Genomic DNA, 20736 nt, shown 5'->3' with positions numbered 1-20736 from the left:
ATTCTTGCTACAGCAGTATTATCTGTTACTGCTCCAAGGAAAGAGCAACTGGAATGACTTGAAAGCACTGCCAGCAGAACTATCAATTTCAGTAACGAGCATGACAATCAAGGAACCTAAAAGACTTCTTACCTGTAGTCTATTTGGGTTAAATAGCAGTAAGGTTATTATTCTGTTTGTTGTATTATGGTTGAGTTACTTCTCTGCTGTCTTCTTCTATTGGGAAGTCAAAAGCACCTCTCTTCAGGAGTGATAATATGACAAGGCTTATTTGCTCAGCAAATTGCAAAAAACATCCCTACAACTGTAAGACAGCAACTCTGGTGTCCTAATGCCATTCTGTAACCCTGTGTTGAGGCATTAATCCAATACTGTCATGAATAAAAAGCATATGTTCCCAGGCTCACCCCTATTTAGCTTGCAAGATCTTAAGGGAGAACAGCTAAAGGACTATGACTGTCCGAAATCCAATGTCACCTTCCATAAAATCACTAACGCCATCAAAATTTAAACAGGGTGAAGAACACCCAAGCTGAAAGATAATCAAGACTACACCACATATCCCTGAGAATATCTCTTAGATCACAACTGAACTGTCACACACCAGTCCAACACCAAGCTTCATCCAGTCCCTGCAGTTCAGCACAGTAACCTCCTGCTGCTGTGTATATTCCTTATGCTCAAAGAGAAATGCAGAAGGGTGAATAATCACTGTCTGATCTTTTCATGACTGCCTTTACTTAATCACAGGTCAGTTTACTCATGCTAGAGAATTTCACTGCAATTCCCACAATATCACTCTTGCAAAAGTTTGGAATTACCTCCTGTGGAGAACACGTGAAAAGTGATGAAAAAGAAGAAGATTCAAGTTTCCTTGATCATAGAGTTGTGTAAGCAGCTGGAACAGCAGCACTGCTGCTACCAGAACAGTGTCACGGAGAAGCTGTGACATGGACTTTTCCATCCTAAGCTTAGCTCTTCACTTGACCCCAATTTTTATCTCCCTACTCTCCAATCTTAAAATTTAAAAACACTAAAAATAGCAAGCACTCTATCCTTTGAGTTGTCACTAATGTTCACTGCAACCCTGCTCCCTTTAAAGAGCTCTGCAATCTGGCATGATCTCAGCAAGGAGCAGTAGTTCATTGTATGGTAACCTTACAGCCCTCTCAGCATCACTGTCATGTTCCAGATGCTCTGCACAATGTTGTAGCTGTATTGAGTCTCTGTGGAAAAGGTGATGAATACTACAGAACATCTCAGTTGTAGAGATAACAGGATAGTTTTAAGATCAACCATGGTTAGCGAGTAACTGTTACCATGTCGAGAGTACCTTTGAGGGACAACATATTCTAATGTCATCAGAACACCGAGGACTGCAATAGTGATGCACTATGTAAACACCTACTTTCCAGGAATTTCACACCTGAGCACATAATATTAAAGATAAATTCTAACCAGTTATTTTATTTTCCCTGCTAAAAATATGGCAAAAGTAAAAATATCAGTTTAGCAGGGGAAAAAGTTTCAAACTCCACTACAAATCACGAGGCACTCAGAACTCTTAGAAGATCAAAACACTCCTACGTTTAAAGCAGCATTTCAGCAATGATCTGTTGGAATCCTGGTATAAATACACACACCAAAAAAAAGAAGCCACAGAACAAGAATCTATAGAAAAGGGCCAGGTACAACCTGTATCTCTGCAAAAATCACTTTCAGATTGTATTCACTTAAGGTACATGTCCTTTTCAAAAGCCTGAAGAGAAGATACCTGCCTGACTCTACCAGCTACTTTTTAAATAATGGCATTTAAGACAAGAAAAAGCATAGCTGAGAATTGTAAGAGAGGAGGATTTTCAGCTATGATACGAAACTACAGAAAGTTGAGCCTGAAAAGAAAGAAAAGCTACCAGAAAAACAGTTTTGCACAGCTAAGGAGAAGTTCTACTGCTTACAAATATACACGACAAGGTAGTCACAGACAGTGAAAGCATCAGTTCAGTGCTAGACCTCCAGCAAGGGCTTCAATGCAATGCAGTTTTGTAAACTGTTCTGAATCTCTAACATCTTTGGTACAGCAAATAAGTTTGTAAAAGTCCTTGCAGAGGATAGGCAAATCTCAACCAGTTTCAGAACCTGGAAAGCAGTCTGTTTCCAAGCCCTCTCTTACCCATCTTCTCCTGCACCTAGCTCCTTATGACAGAGGGAGCTCGGTCCCCAGGTGCGTCCCTTTTTCTTCTGGCCTCTCTTCTCTTCTTCCTCTCCTTCCTCCTTTGGAAGGACTGAGCTTCGTCCCCAGGTTTTACTGCTTTCAGCAGGAGTCACTTCACAAGTGGGAAGAGCAGTGGAAAATGGGAAAGAAAAACAGATACACAAATTAAAAAAAAATGGTTCCACAGCTACAGCAAGAATAAAACATAGGCCAGAACAGGAATGGTATTGAAAACAACCATTCAGGCTTTTTCCCCATAATTCTGAGCATTTATCAACACAGATTAAACAAACAGATCCCTTCAAAATTAGTCTAGATAGGCTTCACAGCTTTATTTCAGCACTGGTTTCTCTTTTAGAGCCACCAGTTTGATACCAGGTACACAAGTATCATGATATTCAATACAAACACTGCATATTAATTAACAACCCATTCATATTTCTAATGAAGACACATTTGTCTGCCTAATTCTGTTTTGTTATTGGAACATGACAAGTGCCCTTCTTTTTCTTTCCTTCCACCAAGAACTTAATCCTCTTCAATAATGTTTCACAGATCTATTCTGCAACTTATTATTTTTAAAAATTAATCTGCACACCTAAGAAATGTATTTTCCATACATTCAAGCAGCAACGTTTCAAGAACTTGGGTAAGTAAGGTTTGGGCTGCAAAGGTGATACTCCCTCTTATCACCAACACACTCCATTTTTCTCTCAAAATGCACACATGGAGGGCACAAGGAAAACATTTTAGGAATGTATTTTTTTACAGTCCTGTCCTAGATACAGAATCTTGGCATCTCACCACACTGACAGACTGCACATTTCCCACATTCAATACTACATTGAGCTCCTTACACTGTATGGCCCTGAGTCTGGGAATAATGGTAGGACTTGCTGGAGGGCTGGAGCAGCTACTGATCAAGCTTTTTCTTTTATCCATCGTTGGAGAAGCCTGCACAGTGAATTTATGCTGGAAGTCTGTTTACCAAAAACAAACAAACAAAAAAATCAGAACAAAAGCACAAAGACACAGTTAAAATTCTTTCTTTTTTTAATAAACAATTAATTTATGGTAACTTTTAAAGAGCACAACTTACAGGATTGATGTAGAAGTGAAGTTTTACGGCTAATTGATATCCACCCATCATACATGCAGCTACTTCAGAACAAAGATGTGCATTCACACTCATAAAAATATCTTCTCTGTGCATGTGTGAGATACACACGGACACACACAGATCCCCATGTGCTGACTGACATCCATGCCAAAGTATAGCCCTGTATAAATTCCTTTCACCTTAGCTCTCAGTTTCTTAAGTTAAGCAAAGCCACCAGCAATATGTGTTTACAGACCCAAAGAAAGACATAGTTAACATGCACATTTTATCATTACTGCTCTTCTGAACAGCCAGTCTCTCTCAGAAAACGAAGAACATAGTGCAAGTTATCATCCCTGAGGTAGCGATGGGCCTTAGGTGATTTACAAAACCCACACTTCTGTTCTTCTACGAGTCTGAATCTCCATATAGAATTCGCAGCAGAAATGCTAAGGATTCAGTATTTCTGAAAATCACCATCTTCGCTATTAAGAGTGACTTCCCTGACACCTCACCAATATTTAGTATTTTTGCCAGAAGAGTGGTATTAGAGGTCACTTGTGTGCTAACATGAGTTCCCATATGCACTAGCAATGTAGTGCTGTAGTCTCACAGCTATCAATGGGTTGCTGATAATTTTTACATTCCTGTACCAAGAAATCCAGTAGACTATGGTTTCTGCTGCAACACGATGTAAAATATTCCCAGAGCAAAAACCTCCATCATTTTTAATGTACATCCTTTACTAAACTGATCATTTTGAGTATTAACCAGTTCAACTGCAACACCAACAATTTTAGCATGGACCATACACAGCCATTGACTAACCAACACGTAACATCACAAACTTACTTCTAGCCTTCATACTTTTGGAACTTGATGCTAGCCACAAGAGCATCAAATTTAATGTCTTGATCCAAAAGAGGCATGTTTTTCCCAAAGAACAGCCTAACATGTCACCAACCTGAAGGCAGGCTGATATGATTGCCATCTTTCAGCTTGAGACGGCTCCTCTTGAACTTCCCCATGCGCTTCTTCACCCGAGGCTTCTCCTGACACAGCTGGTGGATGATGATGTTGAGCTCCCTTTCCAGGATGTCAATCTCACGTTCTGCCAGCTCCTGTTCCCGCCTTCGTAGCAATTCCTCGTGGTTCTTCTGTTCAACAGCAGCACGAGTCAGCTCTTCTTCCCATGTGCGTAGCTCCTGCATGGAGATCAGAAAGTAGAAAAGAAAAGCTACCTTGTGAACTGCGGGTTAAGATTAACATTACCTACTCTGAAGGTACAGCAGCAACGACTTGTGCTTACAGCACTGCTAGCATCGCTGTTTAAAGGCTCAGCTGAAAATCAAAAACCTTAAACAATCCTGAAAAACTTCCATGCTTGCCATTCAAGACCCTTCATACCAGGTAGGAAAACTTGAACATCAGCACTTGTGAGGCCACACCTGGAGTGCTGTGTCCAGTTCTGGGCTCTCCAGTACAAGAGAGGCATGGACATACCGGAGTATGAGAGTCCAACAAAGGGGCACTAAGATGATTAAGGGACTGGAGCATCTCTCCTGGGAGGAAAGGCTGAGAAAGATGGGTCTGCTTATCCTAGCAAAGAGAAGGCTTGGGTGGAGGGAAAGAAGAATCTTATCAATGCTTGTAAAAACTTGAAGGGAGGGTGCAAAGAAGACAGAGCCAGGCTCTCTGCAGTGGTGCCCAGCGACAGGACAAGAGGCAACAGACACACACTGAGACACAGGAGATGCCCTCTGAACACTTTCATACTGTGAGCACTACTGAGCACTGGCACAGGTTGCCTAGAGGGGTTGTGGAGTCTCTCTCCTTGACTCAACAGCCATCTGGACATGGTCCTGGGCAACTCGCTCCAGGTGGTTCTGCTTGAGCAGAGGGGTTGGACCACACGACCTCGAGATGTCCCTCCAACTTCAACCATTCTGTGATTCCACAAAACAGAACTGAATCCTAAACTCAGCATCACGAGAAAAGATCCTGGGTATCTGACGTGAACAGGTTAACAAGAGCCACTGGAGAGTACCATGCAAGAGTTATTCATATCATTGAAAAGAATTAATCCTTGCTTTCCTATTCAGAAAGTACTTATGTTAACTTCAGTATTGACTCAAACCGTCTAAAAATAACCTTGCCATCTCATGCATCAGAAAATAGCACAAAGCACAGCTCTAACAAAAATCAATGAAGAAAACATCATCAGGAGGTCATTCCCATCATGTTCCACCAAGCATGGCTGCCTCTTAGGCATGAAGAAGCATAAGGCAAACTTTTCAACCTTTCCTTTGTTGATAATATGAATCAACTGAAATCGTCCTTGAGATCTCAAAATCTCTTCTCACCCTACTGCACTCACCACAAGGACAAAAGGATTCAGCCCTCAGAATAATTATCTCCAGTTAGCTAATTCCACTGCAGAAGGTACAAACTGAAGAATTCAAGTTAGACTTTATGTTATCAGACAGATTTTCATTTAGCATTTTTGGTTTGTGGGTTGGTTTTTTTAGGTTGTGGGGGGGGGGTTTAGTATCATTGTTACCTGTCCCATCACTGGGAAGGTTTGGTACCCTTTACCCAGGTGAATAGAACATAACATTCTATTTTGCTCTATTGCTACAGAGGAATACAGTACTCAAAACCTGAGGTCAGCATAGCTACAAGTGTTTTAGTCTTCTGTTTGTCTGTTGAAGCTTCTGGCTTACAAAAAATGTTCCAACACCATTATACAAAGGACAACACAGTGTAGCACGGAAATGCCTATTAGCTACTTTATTTTTCCCAGAAGCTCCTATAATAAGTGAATAGAAATGTTTTAAGTGTTGCTGTGGGACTTATCTGCCCTGCCCTAGATCTCCTTTTCTTTTTCACTGTCTCCTAAACTCAACTTCTCAGCCAAAACCAAGACGGCCGTTTAGTATGAATTTATTTTCAGGCAAGAGGCTATAAGCTTACAAAAATGTTATTGCTTTACTGATTCCATTGCAGTATTTCATATCAACTGTAAAGACAGTGTCTGTAAGGACTTCACACAGATGAAGCAAGCTGTGCTGTCTACAAGTATGCTTGAAGAAAACTTCAGCTTTTTCACTTAACTTCTACTCTTCAAGGCCAATGGTCACAATTCTTTTTATTCCTGTTAGCTGTTACAGTTGAAGTCCACATGAGTAAAGAGCAGGAAATGAAAAGGCTAATGGAGCACTCCCCTGGCCAGTACTCCTGTTTATTACAGTCTATCCACTCTGGCTGTGCTCAAAACCTGGAAAACACAGACCTGACAGAACAACAGCTCCCATGTTTGCCTGAGTACGTATGCCCAAACTACCCCTCCTACTTCTACTGTTAACAGCTATAATTGAGCCTCTCTTCTGAGATGCCAACAGTGAAATAGTTATCAGATGCGTTAAACAACAAAGACAACTCATGCTAGCAGACTGCACAGAGTATAATGGAAGCTCTCTAAGGTATGAGAAAGAGTAGCAGCTCAGGATGCAGCTATTTATTTTACTCATGATTCTGCCCTCGTATGCATCAAAACCTGCCATTGATTCAGGGGACTTATTACAAGCTCTCGTAAAGTACACACAAAATTAACTCCGGGATGCACTGAACAATGATCTCTGTTTGAATTATGAAATGGGAAAACTAGAATCCAGAGAGCACAAGCATGGAGTGTTTTTCTCTACTTACCTTTTCTTTGGCTCTGAGCTGATCAAACATCTCTTGGATCTCTTGTTTCCAGTCTTCCTGCAGGGAGTGGAAGGAATCTTTGGGCATTTCAAAGAAACCAGACTCTTCTATGGCAGTGAGATGGTCTAGGATACTGGTAAAGGAAGGTCGTGAGTGCGGGTCAGGGTTCCAGCAATCTAGAACAGGACAAAGACAAGCAACCGTTAAGCATCTCTTAGCATGGAGGTTTGAGAGGATGAGCAGTACTTTACTGATCCCCAGTGGCTAAGAGTGGCATGCACACTCTCTGTGTTACCACCCCATCTTTCCCATTCCCCACTTGCATTGACTACAGTCCAATCGTAATTCAAGTATGGAATTCACGCCTTCATGCTTATACAATATCCATCATCACTTCAGCTCTTGAACTACCTGGTCTCTAGGTTCTACTGCAATAATGTGCCAAGTAAAATAGAGCTTTACTAATTTTACAGCAAGTTACATTTTCAAGCATGTATTTAAAAAATCGTAATGTCCTTATTTTGGTTTTAGTCGTATGTGCTCACAGAGTGGAGGTATCACGCAAGACTCTGGTAAACAGTTCTTTTATCCCACTTACACTGCAGAGTTAACAGCCATGCTGCAGAAGGGTATCTATCACAGCTCTTTCTAATGCCAAACTCTGATGCTAAGCTGAGTCATCATGAATCTCTTCCACAGAACTGAAAATCTCTCCTGCAAAGCAGACTGGGCATAACTTGAATGAAAATAGGAGATTCATGTAAATAATGACGCCAAATACTGCATTTGGAGTTTTCTTCTTTTTAAGGGTTCCTTTTTATTATTTGAGAGGAATTTGTTTGATCAAGCTTGTCTTGTTTGTTCACTGATAAACAAGCTTTTTCATTTACAGTCTAATGCAATGACTTACCCCACTACAGAGCTCTAAAACCGCAGAATTTAAGGTACTCCTTTTACCACACGAGCCAACTCAACTAGCAACAGTATAAAAAGGGACACCTTTTACAGTGATGGGAATTGAACGTTGGAAACAGAAGCAGAAAATGGTATGAAGGAATATCTCAAGCTACAAAATCATTAAGAACATGGTTTCTAAAAGCCGTAAGTCACAATGTTTAACTTAACACCACTTTGGAATAGGAAATTCTTACTCATTCATTCCTCCTTCTCACTTCACCCTCATTTCTAGTTTCTCAGTCTATTCTGTCCTGTACTGGCACTTACACGGGTTCGTGTTCAACAAGTATCCTTTAGTACTGCTAGACTTCTGCATGCCAATATTTGAGAAGAATCAAACAGAAAAACCTAGCATTCCAGTGTATTTCTAGAGAACACAGCTCTTGAGCACGAGTGAAAGGAAGTAATGCATAGGTCTCAATATGCTTGCACTGTCATTGCTCTAAATGGTCACTGGATTTAAGACACACATTACTGCAGCACAAGGCAAGAGCTATAACAACGTCCTAAAGCTTCTTAGACCTTACAGTTGGAAAAAGGAAGTTGAAAAAACCCAATCTTGTTGATGTCCTAAAAGACATTCATTCATCAGAATGAATGTGTGTTCAGAGCAGAGCCACAAGGATGGGGAGGGCTCTGGAGAACAAGCCTGATGAGGAGCGGCTGAGGGAACTGGGCTTGTTCAGCCTGGAGAAGAGAAGGCTGAGGGGAGACCTCATCACCACCTACAACTGCCTCAAGGGAGCTTGTGGAGAGGTGGGTGCTGGTCTCTTCTCCCAGGTGATGGGGGATAGAACAAGGGGAAACGGCACCAAGCTGTGCCAAGGGAGGTTCAGGTTAGAGCTAAGGAGGAAGTTCTTGACTGAGAGGGTCGTCAGAAGCTGGAACAGGCTGCCTAGGGAGGTGGTGGAGTCACCATCCCTGGATGTGTTTAAAGAGCGGGTAGATGAGGTACTTAAGGATATGGTTTAGGGGGTAGACAGGAGCGGTTGGATGTGATGATCTCAGAGGGCTTTTCCAACCGAGCGATTCTGTGTTTCTGATCAGTTCTGTGGATTGAAATACACCAAGGAGCAGCTGCAATTAAAAATAAATAACACTTTGCAAAAACTGTGCAACTGCTGAGGCTTGGTTTTGCAGGTCTTTTCTTTGATTTTAGCATTACTGACATTGTGCATTGGGGAGCTTTGGTTTCAAAACTCCTGGTATCACGATGCTGGTATTTAAGCATCTGCTTGGGTTCCAGGAGGCATAAGCTGGAACCTATGTGTGTTTATAGATTTCAAATTGCTTCTCTTATCAAAAATAGAGAACTGAGGATGTTAAAGAGTGCTCTGAAGGTCCCCTGCTGCTGACCAATTAGTCAGTAATGGGTGATCCAGCTGGACTGTCAGTGCCATAATCACTGCCTCTTTACCTCAGGTTTTAAGCATGGCAAAGCAAACATGACCCAAAGTAAAACAAAATGCTGCAGCCATCCAAATGCATGAATGAGTGAACAGGATAACTATGCAGGTGGCCCATGGCTTTTCTTTTCCCAGGCCTAGATCTGCCATTATTTGCACTAATGAGGACAGTTGTAACATACAAGTCTTTTCTGTCAAGAGGGAAAGTTCAGCTTTGTTGTCTCAGTGAAGACCACCAGGGCAGCAATTCAAAAGTAAAAGCAGCACTAGGGGAGCAAGAGTTCACCCGAGACGGGAAACAGACTGTTTGAAAAACAGTTTTGGTGAAGGGGCAGAAAGTAATTGTCGTCTTGTTCTCTGCACATGGAGAAGCCAAGCGTTCCAAAGCCAGGTGGGTGCTCACCCCTGTGCTGCTGGGTTCAAGCGCAGGCCATGTGCCTCTACCCAACTTTCCCAACAGAGGGCATTCTTTTCAACCCCAGCAGCAGATGCCGCACTTACATTTAAGAAATCCAGGGTTCTTGTTTTGCAGAACCAGGTCCAAATAAACTGCCCTGGCACAACACTGAGCTGGTAGTTCCATTAACTCTTTCAGATGCAGTTTCTTGCTTCACAGTCCTTCCAAGCTACTATACCTGCAACTCTGCTGCTGTTTTCTACCCAGTGAGACATTTCTTTTTTAGCATAACACTACATTAAATTTTCTAAGTTGACTGAAGCCTGTAACCTACAGAAAAGACCAAAGAAAGGCAAGCGTGCTCTAAAAGCAGACAAATGCATCAGAAACATTTTCTTGCATGAAGTAAATTCCTTTCCTGGAGCTAAAAACACTACCAGAGGCCACAGAATATCAGTTCTGTGTTCAGACTGACTCTTTTCTCACTAAGACTATAAAATGTGTTTGATTTCTCTTTACCTCAGCTTTTCTCTCTGCCAGATGGGTATAAAAATGTTTATTACATATAAACACCTGGAAATCCTTGGGAATAAGGGCACAGAAGAAAACCCACTAAAGGTACTATTGTGAGAGAGGAAGGGAAGGAAGAAGAAGAGGAACAACTGAAGCTCAGGAAATATGAGGAGTTGCAATAGCGAGCAGAGCAGCCCACATAGGTACACCACAAAAACTACCTCATGGAATCCTTTTTAATAACTACAGCAGCTCTGCTGACACACTCCTACATTTCTTTCATGCATATGCAGCCCACCTTGGGCATGAATTATCTCCACACACAAAGCAGAAAATCACATCACTCTGACTGAAAATTTGGGTTGTTTTCAAATGTCACAGCCACATTTAAAACCGCTCCCTGAAATGTCAGTAGGATGAAGTTTCGTTCCAAATCAATCTGACACTGCCTAGCAAGATGCTCAAGCTATGAATTTCAAAACAAGTTGAAGACTTCAAATTAGACCAAAATATGTGAAGGTTTGGTGTTGGTGAGTCTTCACTACGAGAAGACAAGCAGCTAGCTGATGACAGCTACAGTCCCCATTTTCCTATAGAGCCAGCTCATAACAAATGGGAGGGAAATTTCTTTCACATACTGCTCTTGCAATGGAGTCACTGCGAGAGCACACTAACAGCCAAGCCTAGAGATCCTGTAACAACTTGCACTATTGAAGTGACCCCTCACTATAAGAAGGATGTTGAGATTCTGGAGCGTGTTCAGAGAGGAGCCACAAGGATGGGGAGGGCTCTGGAGAACAAGCCTGATGAGGAGCGGCTGAGGGAACTGGGCTTGTTTAGCCTGGAGAAGAGAAGGCTGAGGGGAGCCCTCATCACCACCTACAACTGCCTCAAGGGAGCTTGGAGAGAGGTGGGTGCTGGGCTCTTCTCCCAGGGGATGGGGGATAGAACAAGGGGAAACGGCACCAAGCTGTGCCAAGAGAGGTTCAGGTTAGAGATAAGGAGGAAGTTGTGGACTGAGAGGGTCGTCAGAAGCTGGCACAGGCTGCCCAGGGAGGTGGTGGAGTCACCATCCCTGGATGTGTTTAAGGAGTGGGTAGATGAGGTACTTAAGGATATGGTTTAGTGGGTAGACAGGAGCAGTTGGACATGATGATCTCAGAGGGCTTTTCCAACCGAGCCATTCTGTGATTCTGTGAATAAAGCATCTGAGAGATCTGTGCTCTTCAATATCAACCAACAGAAGGAGACACTGCCCAACAGCATAAGCCATACTCACACCACAGCTGCCTTACCTTCCATGAGTTTGGCAAAAGGCTCTGGACAGGTGGAAGGGATCGGAAGGGCAAGTTTATTCATGGCAACGCCGTATGCTACTGCAAGACCATCAATCCCTCGGAATGGAACTTCTCCTGTTAGCAGCTCCCAGAGCAGCACACCGTAACTGCCAGGAAGAAAGCAGAGAAGAGAACACGTTTGACTTGAACATATTCTTTGTTAAGCAACAAGAAAGTACCTGGACCTATCAGGGTGAGTCTGGTGCACAGAAGAAACTGCACTTTTCTGGACACGCTCATTGTGTCTGCCAAGCTGGTCAGGTGCCTTATTTTACCTGCTTTTTAAAAAAATATCACTGAAATGTGATGCCATTTTCACCTTTAGTCAAAACTCATTCTCTCTGGAAACTGGGAACCATCTGAAAAACATTACCATAAATCTTCTGACTGGTTTAGCAAACTTCAACGCAGAAACTCTCAAAAAATGTGAGGGAGGCTCGTCTGGTGGTCTGTGATTTTTAGAAACAAGTGAGAAATACTTCTTCAAAATGAAGTTGTTCTTAAGATATTCTAAGAAACATTTACTATGTTAGGAAATAGTTTCAGGACTGTTCTCCACACCCCCAGGTACACAGCAAACAAAATGTTTTCAGAATATTCTCTCTGCCTCTAGGAAACCCAAGCCAGAGAATTTTTTTTCTCCCTTGATCTGTCGAAATACTTCTTCAAAATGAAGTTGTTCTTAAGATATTCTAAGAAACATTTACTATGTTAGGAAATAGTTTCAGGACTGTTCTCCACACCCCCAGGTACACAGCAAACAAAATGTTTTCAGAATATTCTCTCTGCCTCTAGGAGAGACAGGTTTTTTTCTCCTCTGATCTGTCTTATTTGCTTCTGAACCCATTTACTATGTTCCATGGTTGCGAGTTTCACAAATTTAATGATACATTGCCAAAAATACTTTGGTGTGTTTGGATCTCATCACCTGGTAATTTCGTTTGCTTTCGTTTGCTTCTTTCAGTACAAGGAAGAGTGAGCATATGTTACCTATTAGCTCCTTCAATGCCATCCATGATTTCACAGGCTCCCACTACATCCTGCCTAAATCAGCTTCTCTTCCAGCCCCAAAAATCCTAATCTATCTAAATCTTTATCTAGTCACTCTCCTGAACAGAAGCCATTTCATATCTTTAATTGCCCTTGGCATCATCTGTGCCATCTCACCGCATTTCAACCTTTTTGTTGGAATGACCAAAATCACAAAGTTTTAAAGATACGGGGAGAGGAACAGTATTTCCTGTTTCCCTCTTTACTTCTTTCCTATTAAATTTTAATTTTTTCTGACTTCTTAACAAAATGAGCTGGGTTATCTACAGTAATTCCGATATCTTTTAAATGAATCACAATAGCAAGATTTAGAACCCATCATTGTACATGCAAAATCATCCCTAGGTAATAAGCACCAAGCAGCACCATTTCATCTGTTTTATCACTCAGTATAATCAACTTTTTCCTGAGCTCTCTGCAGTGGATTAATCTTTCTCTTTCTGAAAACCTCTGTATCATCAGCAAATGTCATCACCTAACCATTTACTGCTTTCATGGTTATGCTGAACACAAGAATTCACCACCAAACTAATTTATTCCTTTAGTAGTTAAGAACTAAGCGATGAGAAACAGACTTGTCCTCTTTTCTCACGTCAATTTATTTTCTTTAAAAGCTTTTGACGAAGACTTCGTTGAAACTTTTTAGAAATCCAAATATGGTGTAAGCAATCTTACCACTTGTCCACAAATCCGCCAGGAATTCTCACTGTTTCACAAGACACGATTTCCTTCTCCAACAGCTGACTCTTCCCCAGATATGCTCGTATGTCTGCCAGCTCCCCACTCCTCAGTGCTGTTTCTACCCGTTAGCAGAACAGAAAATCAGACTTGCTGATCCTCAGGAAGCTCTTTTAAGACCTGTCATCATGCTTGCTGCCTTCCATTTCTGTGGTATTAAGGAAGCTTTAAGCAACAGATTAAACACCACAGCTATTAACTCAGACGGCTCTCTCACGTTCCTGTGGAAATCTCCATTGTTACTGTAAATCCCAGAGACTGGTTACTGTTCACGTTATCAGTCAGTTTTAACACCTCTGCAGACAGTACTTCAGTAGGAGATGTCCTCCAGCTTGGCTTCCTTAAAGAGAAATTTTCAGCTTTAAAAAAGCCCTTTAGGAGAGAAGCCACTTACTAAGTTTTTCCTGCTATAGCCTTTATCTTCTTTGCACTCTTACATCTTGGTCACCTCTGGGCCGTGTGTTGTCCCACAGGGTTTTCATCTGTGCTGCGTTTGAAAGCAATTCCTTTGTTTCTATGCTTTTTGCAAGGCTCTCCTCAAAACCTTTTTAATCTTCTGGAGTGTTTTACATTCAACTCACCAGCACTTATGTTCATGCCTAATTTTCCTCATTTGGATACAGGTTCAACATTTTGAAGGATGTCTTCCAGCAGTCTCTTCTGCGTCGTCGTCTTCATTGATTTCCTATGCATTCACTCTGAGCTTTAACACAGTGTCTTTAAAAGAGATCCATGTTGCACCTTCCCTTTTTATTGTATTTACACTAAACTCCTCAATGTTGTCATGACTCTCCTTGAGATTAAACACTATTGTAATGGACTAATATTTTTCCAATCACTCTTGCTCAGTATATATATTTTGACCATGGTCATATTGCATTATTTTAGAGGCCTCCCAAGCACACCTGAAGACCAAATGAAAAAGTGTTGCTCCTCCTAAAAGCTCCTTGAATACCTGCTCCAGGAAACTAAAAGATTAATTTTTTTCTTCTTTCAAAGCAATGACTGCCCTCTCCATTTGGGAGTAATCAAAATTTTCATTATCACCACATGTATTCTTGCAGTCTCTCCCTTGACCTGCCAAGTCTTTAACATTAATTTTAACTCCTGTCACCTTGGCTGGACAGACTCAATGCCACTTTTCCTACTTAGATACGGAATTTCAGTCACAGGAGATTTTAACTTGGTTCCATCAAGGTTCTCAATTTCTCACTGTACCAAGAGCTTCATTTGAAAAAAAATAAACGGCAGTTTAAGGATTTCTCTTTTTCTTTTTGCTCTCCTAGGATTCATAAGGCACTCAAAGAAAATGAATAGTGGACTGAGCATATATTAGGCCTGTCTAAATCTGACTCATCATTCATAGAATCATAAAATGGTTCAGGTTGGAAGGGACCTTAAGGATCATCCAGTCCAACCCTCCTGCCATGGGCAGGGACACCTCCACCAGCCCAGGTTGCCCAAAGCCTCGTCCAACCTGGCCTTGAACACCTCCAGGGAGGGGGCATCCACAACTTCTATGGGCAACCTGTGCCAGGGCCTCACCACCCTCACAGTAAAGGATTTCTTCCTAATACCCAGTCTAAATCTACCCTCTTCTGCTTTAAAACCATTCCCCCTCATCCTATAGCTGCCTGCCCTTGTAAAAAGTCCCTCCCCAGCTTTCCTGTAGGACCCCTTCAGAAGCTTGAAGGTCACAATAAGGTCCCTCCAGAGCCTTCTCTTCTCCAGGCTGAACAGCCCCAACTCTCTCAGTTGGTCCTTATAGGAGAGATGCTCCAGACCTCTGGTCATCTTTGTGGCCTCCTCTGGACCCGTTTCAACAGCTCCATGTCCTTCTTATTCTGGGGGTGCCAGAGCTGGATGCAGTATCCAGGTGGGGTTTCACGAGAGCAGAGCAGAGGGGCAAAATCACCTCCCTTGCCCTGCTGGCCACACTTCTTGTGATGCAGCCCACAATACAACTGGCTTTCTGGGCTGCACACTGCTGGCTCATGTTGAGTTTTCCATCAACCAACACACCCAAGTCCTTCTCCTTGGGACTGCTCTCAATCCATTCTCCACCCAGCCTGTGTTTGTGCTTGGGATTGCCCCTACTCAGGTGCAGGACCTTGCACTTGGCCTTGTTGAACCTCATGAGGTTCACCTGGGCCCACTTATCCAGCTTGTCCAGGCCCCTCTGAATGCCATCCCATCCCTTTGGCACGTTAACCTCACCACCCAGCTTGGTGTCATCAGCGAACTTGCTGTGGGAGCACTCAGTCCCACTGTCAATATCATTAATGAAGATATTAAACAGCGCTGGACCCAGTACAGACCCTTGAGGGACACCACTTGTCACCATCTTCCATTTGGACATTGAGCCACTGACCACTACTCTCTGAATGTAACCATCCATCTGATTCCTTATCCACTTACCCACCCGTCAAATCCATACCTCTCCAACATAGAGAGAAGGATGCTGTGGGGGACCATGTTTCTTCCAACGTTACACTGGAGGTATATACTGCAGGAAAGGTCACTTTGGTTCTGACAAAACTGAATGCCACCTCTTCCTCACATACTTCCAATCCACTGCTAAGAATATTGCTTCCACAGAACTAGAGAAACACTGCTTTGTGGCATTTGAACAATTGTCCCAAGTGATTAACAGCAAGAGAGGTGCTCAGAGTGCTTTCCATTAACTCTCAAGCAGGGGACTGGAAATTACAAAAGCAAAAGCCAGAGACAGAAGAGATTTCTATAAAAAAAGAGGCATAGGAAGAAAGAATCAAGGGCCTCTCCTCTTTCTGAACAGGGAGGAAGAAAAACTGGTCAAGTTAATTTATTCTTCCAGCACCCAGTGGTAGTTTTTGGACTTTAATTACAAAATGAACCATGTGATACACACCATGAGTCCAAGTCAACTGACACTTGTATGAATAATTAACCATCTCGCAGTGATCCAGTAATCCCTTAAGCCATTTAACATCAGGTTCAATCCTACACACTGGATTTTCAGGGAGAGGCAGGCTGGAGGTCTGCAGGATTTCACATGTGATTTTGCCACCTCCCTTGTAAACCTGTGAACTTAGAAAAACAAAACAGTAATTTCTTCTTACTGTTATTGTTCAATGGCATTTGTACCACAGGTTCCTCTTCTCCATCTCCCTAGATTCAGCACTTTCCATGAGAAAGGAACTATCAGCCCAACAAAGAGATCTCAGCAACAACTGAAACTAGAATATTACTTTTGTTAAGAAAATAACTGCATGACATTTTAATTGCTATTAACAGTTAGCATTTTGCATGTTATTGGACTGGCAGTTCCAGAGATGAAATCTCCTGCTTATTTCACAACCATCAATTGTGTACACTTCTCCCACATGGGCTTCTACCAGTACTGACAGTCAACACTTACCTGCCAGGTACTGAAGTCTTGCCAGTGCCTCCTTTTACACAGAGGACTACAGAAGCCTGCAAGCAATCAGTTTTGGATGAAAGTGCTTGCCAACATTCGATTCAAATGAAATATCCTAATGACCGAAGTTCCCACACCCACCACTGAATGCCTGAAACATCTTGGTCTGCTAATCAAGAAGGTTTTAGGTAGTTTTGGTATCCCATTCCTAAAGGAAAATTAAATTCCTAATTATTTAACTGGTTTTAAAGCAGATACATCTTAAAAGCATCTAAACTGAGGAACACAGGGAACTCAGGTGAAGGTCGTATGGCGGCTTTATCTTCAGCATAGCAACCATATTGACAACACGATTGTCTTTTAAGCAGCACAAGCCAAAATGAAGTGAGCAGCAAACAAGAAATACATTTAAGCAGTTAAAATGACAGGGAAATTTGGATTATATGCCTATTAACCCTGGCTTGCCATACGGTATTGGATAAGCTGCAATATCCGTGCTTCAATTTCACCCCTGTAAATCCAAAGCAAATACATAACGCTCCTCTCAAACACATAAATAGATTTACAGGAACTGACATATTTAAATAAAACCACAGCTTCTCTGTCCTTTGTGCAATACAAGCACAAGGTTTCTGCTTTATATCTAAAGCTTGTGGGTGCAGCATAGCAAAATTCATAGCAGGAAATTTTCACTAGCAAAATGTACTGCAATTATCAACAAGCTTTACAGTGGCTCAGCCCCTGGCGACAGAGAGCAGTGTCTGGGAGCATTTCTCAGCCTTGGAAATTCTTTGCCAACCCTCCTTCAAGAGTGGGAAAATAAACAGATTACGTATTTTAAATGGAGCTTGATATATATTTTGAAATGGACTGCATAAAGCAGTTCTTTATGATGAGATAAGACTGACTCGGGAAATTTCAGTCCTGGCAAGAATCTTCAACATCTTCTTCACGTGTTTGTGCAGCAAGAACACAAGCAGAGTAAGATTCTGGGCAACAATTCAGCCGTTTTATTCTGTTCCTCAGTGTACTATTCTAGTGAGCTTTACAGAAAAGGCATTGAAGTAAAATGGTTTGTGAATGTTAGGGACAGAGACATCCAATTCGGTTGATGCTGCACAAACTAACTGGAAGGTTATCAGGCAAAAAGAAAAATCCCTTAGCACGAGTGTTTAACGAAGAGGAGGGGCGAGTCTAATAGGATAAATAAAGGTAAGAATTCCAAGTTTCATCCTTGGGTGCAGACAGGATTTATGACACCTGTCCATGACTGCTTTATAAAATCCAGTGCTTACAACCACGGACACAGTAGGAGGTATTTGCCCTCTGCATACATGCTTCAGTTATGTTCTTTCCAGCTTATTTAACTGTGACTCAAGGTTTTGGCCACCAGAGAGAGGCAGCTAATTCAGATTGCAGTATAACAGCTCTCTTAGTGGTGATGACCCTCTGTTTAAGGAGCAGCACTGAGGGAAACTCAGCTTGTTTTCAAGAGAAGACTGGTAACTATAAAAAGAGAAAGTGATGAAGGAATCTTAAAAATAGAGTATTTTGAAATACTACCAAACAAGCCAAGCTGACATTTTTGCACAGGTATATAGGCTACCTTCATGAAAAATCACCAATTAAGTTTTATATCTTTTTTAAAATCAGGTCATACTGGCACAGAACATCTACTGATCAGTCCACAGCACGCCTGGATTAGGAACGTTACAATCCCAGAGGAATAGTTTCCCCCTTCCCTTCTCCCTCTCTCCCAGGTTACCCTTCAAAGGTCATTCCTGGCACTGCTTCAGAGAAGAGCAGATTGAGGTTTGAGCTTGACAAGCTGTGTACAAACCAGTACTGTCAACACGTGCACAGAAAAGGTGCAGAGCCTTGAGGTTTTCATTTCTGCCAGATTTCAACTCGGAATAAAAGCCTGGAGCTTGCTCTGTTCACCTCAGATTAACTCCAGAGGCTACCACATTTAATGACAGAATCAGAATTTTATCCCCACTATTAGCATGCAAAATACAAATTCACAGACTTATCACACGGCAATACATTATCTAGTGGGTAAAACTGGGTAAGGGAAATGAAAATCCCCACACCAAGACTCTGTCATAACAGGCAGACAATTCTGCCAGCTGGGATATTTATTTATCCTGACAGATTTCACAGCATGCACACACTTGTGTGGGAGCACTACTGGCCAGTGACAGAACCTTACTGCTCTAAAGACCAAGTCACCCTGACGTTTCAATACCTCTCTCCCCACAGGATAAATAAAATTCCATCTATTTCATCTGTTTCAGATGTTCAGTACTGATCCTATACCACACAGCATCCAGAAAAGTCCTGGTCCTAGACCTATTTACCGAATTCAGGGTTTACCAGTTCACCTGATGGTCACACTCAATTTCTGGAAGTCTCTGGGCCAAACCTTACACTCCTCCCCACCAAAGTTGCTCCTGTTCTCAAAAATCCCAGTGCATGAATGGAAAAGACAATATGTACATGCAAATTACTACTTATGGATTACACACTCAGATGGACCTAGAGAAAAGATTTATTATTTCATGTGAAAGACTGGAATGGGGGAAATAATTCAAAAAATTATTGTGAAAGTGGAAAAAATTGTATTCAGGCTGAAGCTGCACGGGGAATTCAATTAGGAACAGGGTGTTTGTGTACATACACACCAGTGACAGATAACTACCAAAACATAAGATGATCTTGCCGTCGATAAACAGTAAAAAAAGCAGTAATCTTAAGCACTTCACAGATTGTTTTATAACCTTTGATTATGTCAGCCAATAGCTAATTAAGCACAAAAAGTCTGGTTTAGATAAAGCAGAAGGAATTTTGATTACGAATCCTAGGATAATCTGAATGTAAACGTATAGAACGACAAAAATTCAGAGGCATGCAGGAGCTGGTTCACCACTTTCTACAGTAAAAAAAATTTACTCTTAAAACCAAGTAGTCTGAAAGTCTGAGGGATGGAAAGCTGGTGGATACAGTCTTATTAAGACCTGAATTTTAATATTTGGTTCACCACTAATCGTTCTTATACATAAAAGGGGTTTCCTGGCAGGCCTAGTGACTCCTTAGTATCCAATCCCTTAATGCCAAACCGATACCTCCACACATCGCTGCCTTTGGAGAACATGGAGGAGCGGATGACCTCGGGAGCCATCCAGGCATATGTCCCAGCTGCGCTCATTTTGGTAGTTTTGTGCCATTCCCTGGCCAAGCCGAAATCCGTGATCTTCAATATCTTGTTGCTCAGATCTCCATTTTCCACCTTTTCGAGTATCAGTACTGGAGAAAAGAGGAGGGAGGGAATAAAAGGTAGGCAGAGTAAAGCCAGTATTTACGTACAGAAAGATCATGATTTTCCCTGACTCTCAGTTATTCAAACACACCACACACCGTCACAAGTCATTTCAAGCTGATCCCTTCATCTGGCAAGTGGACAGCTGCCTAGCAAATAACTTCCAATTTAACCAAAATTCTAAGCCCCAGAGAACAAACAGACAATAACAATCATTCAATACAGCGTCCAGTGTCATTCTGCAGAATAATTCTCTGCTAAGAGGAAGTGAACCACTGTAACTTCTAGAAATCCAGATAAGGGAAGACATTTCCTAATTAATCCTCTCTCAGCAAGCCAGTAATAGCATCTTTTTCTTGAACTGCTTAGAGGAGGGTTTTTTTTTTTAAACCCAGGTACACACACAGGCTGGACATACCCTTCATGTCAATGTGTTACGAGTGGAACCTCTAGGTATATTAAAAAATAAAAGTCTCAATTTAAAAAAAGAATTAATTATGCCAGTAATAGCATCTTTTTCTTGAACTGCTTTAGAGAGGGTTTTTTTTTTTAAACCCAGGTACACACACAGGCTGGACATACCCTTCATGTCAATGT

General features: G+C 41.9%; 1 protein-coding gene across 1 annotated transcript in view; it reads right to left on the bottom strand.

The window, feature by feature from the left end:
- Positions 1 to 20118, bottom strand: part of MAP3K9 (mitogen-activated protein kinase kinase kinase 9) — a 25746-nt gene extending 5628 nt beyond the window's left edge. Inside the window, exons 1-6 of the mRNA XM_010187219.1 lie at positions 19946 to 20118; positions 11591 to 11739; positions 7023 to 7198; positions 4279 to 4519; positions 3025 to 3195; positions 2174 to 2327 (exon numbers count right to left, since the gene is read on the bottom strand). Coding sequence (XP_010185521.1) covers positions 2174 to 2327; positions 3025 to 3195; positions 4279 to 4519; positions 7023 to 7198; positions 11591 to 11739; positions 19946 to 20028 — 974 coding nt within the window. The 5' untranslated portion in view covers positions 20029 to 20118. The remainder of the gene's footprint in view (positions 1 to 2173; positions 2328 to 3024; positions 3196 to 4278; positions 4520 to 7022; positions 7199 to 11590; positions 11740 to 19945) is intronic.
- Between the last annotated feature and the right edge of the window lie 618 nt (positions 20119 to 20736).

Source organism: Mesitornis unicolor, unplaced genomic scaffold (assembly GCF_000695765.1).
Source record: "Mesitornis unicolor isolate BGI_N332 unplaced genomic scaffold, ASM69576v1 scaffold1576, whole genome shotgun sequence".
Lineage (NCBI taxonomy): Eukaryota > Metazoa > Chordata > Aves > Mesitornithiformes > Mesitornithidae > Mesitornis > Mesitornis unicolor.
This window is presented reverse-complemented; position numbering and strand designations above follow the sequence as displayed.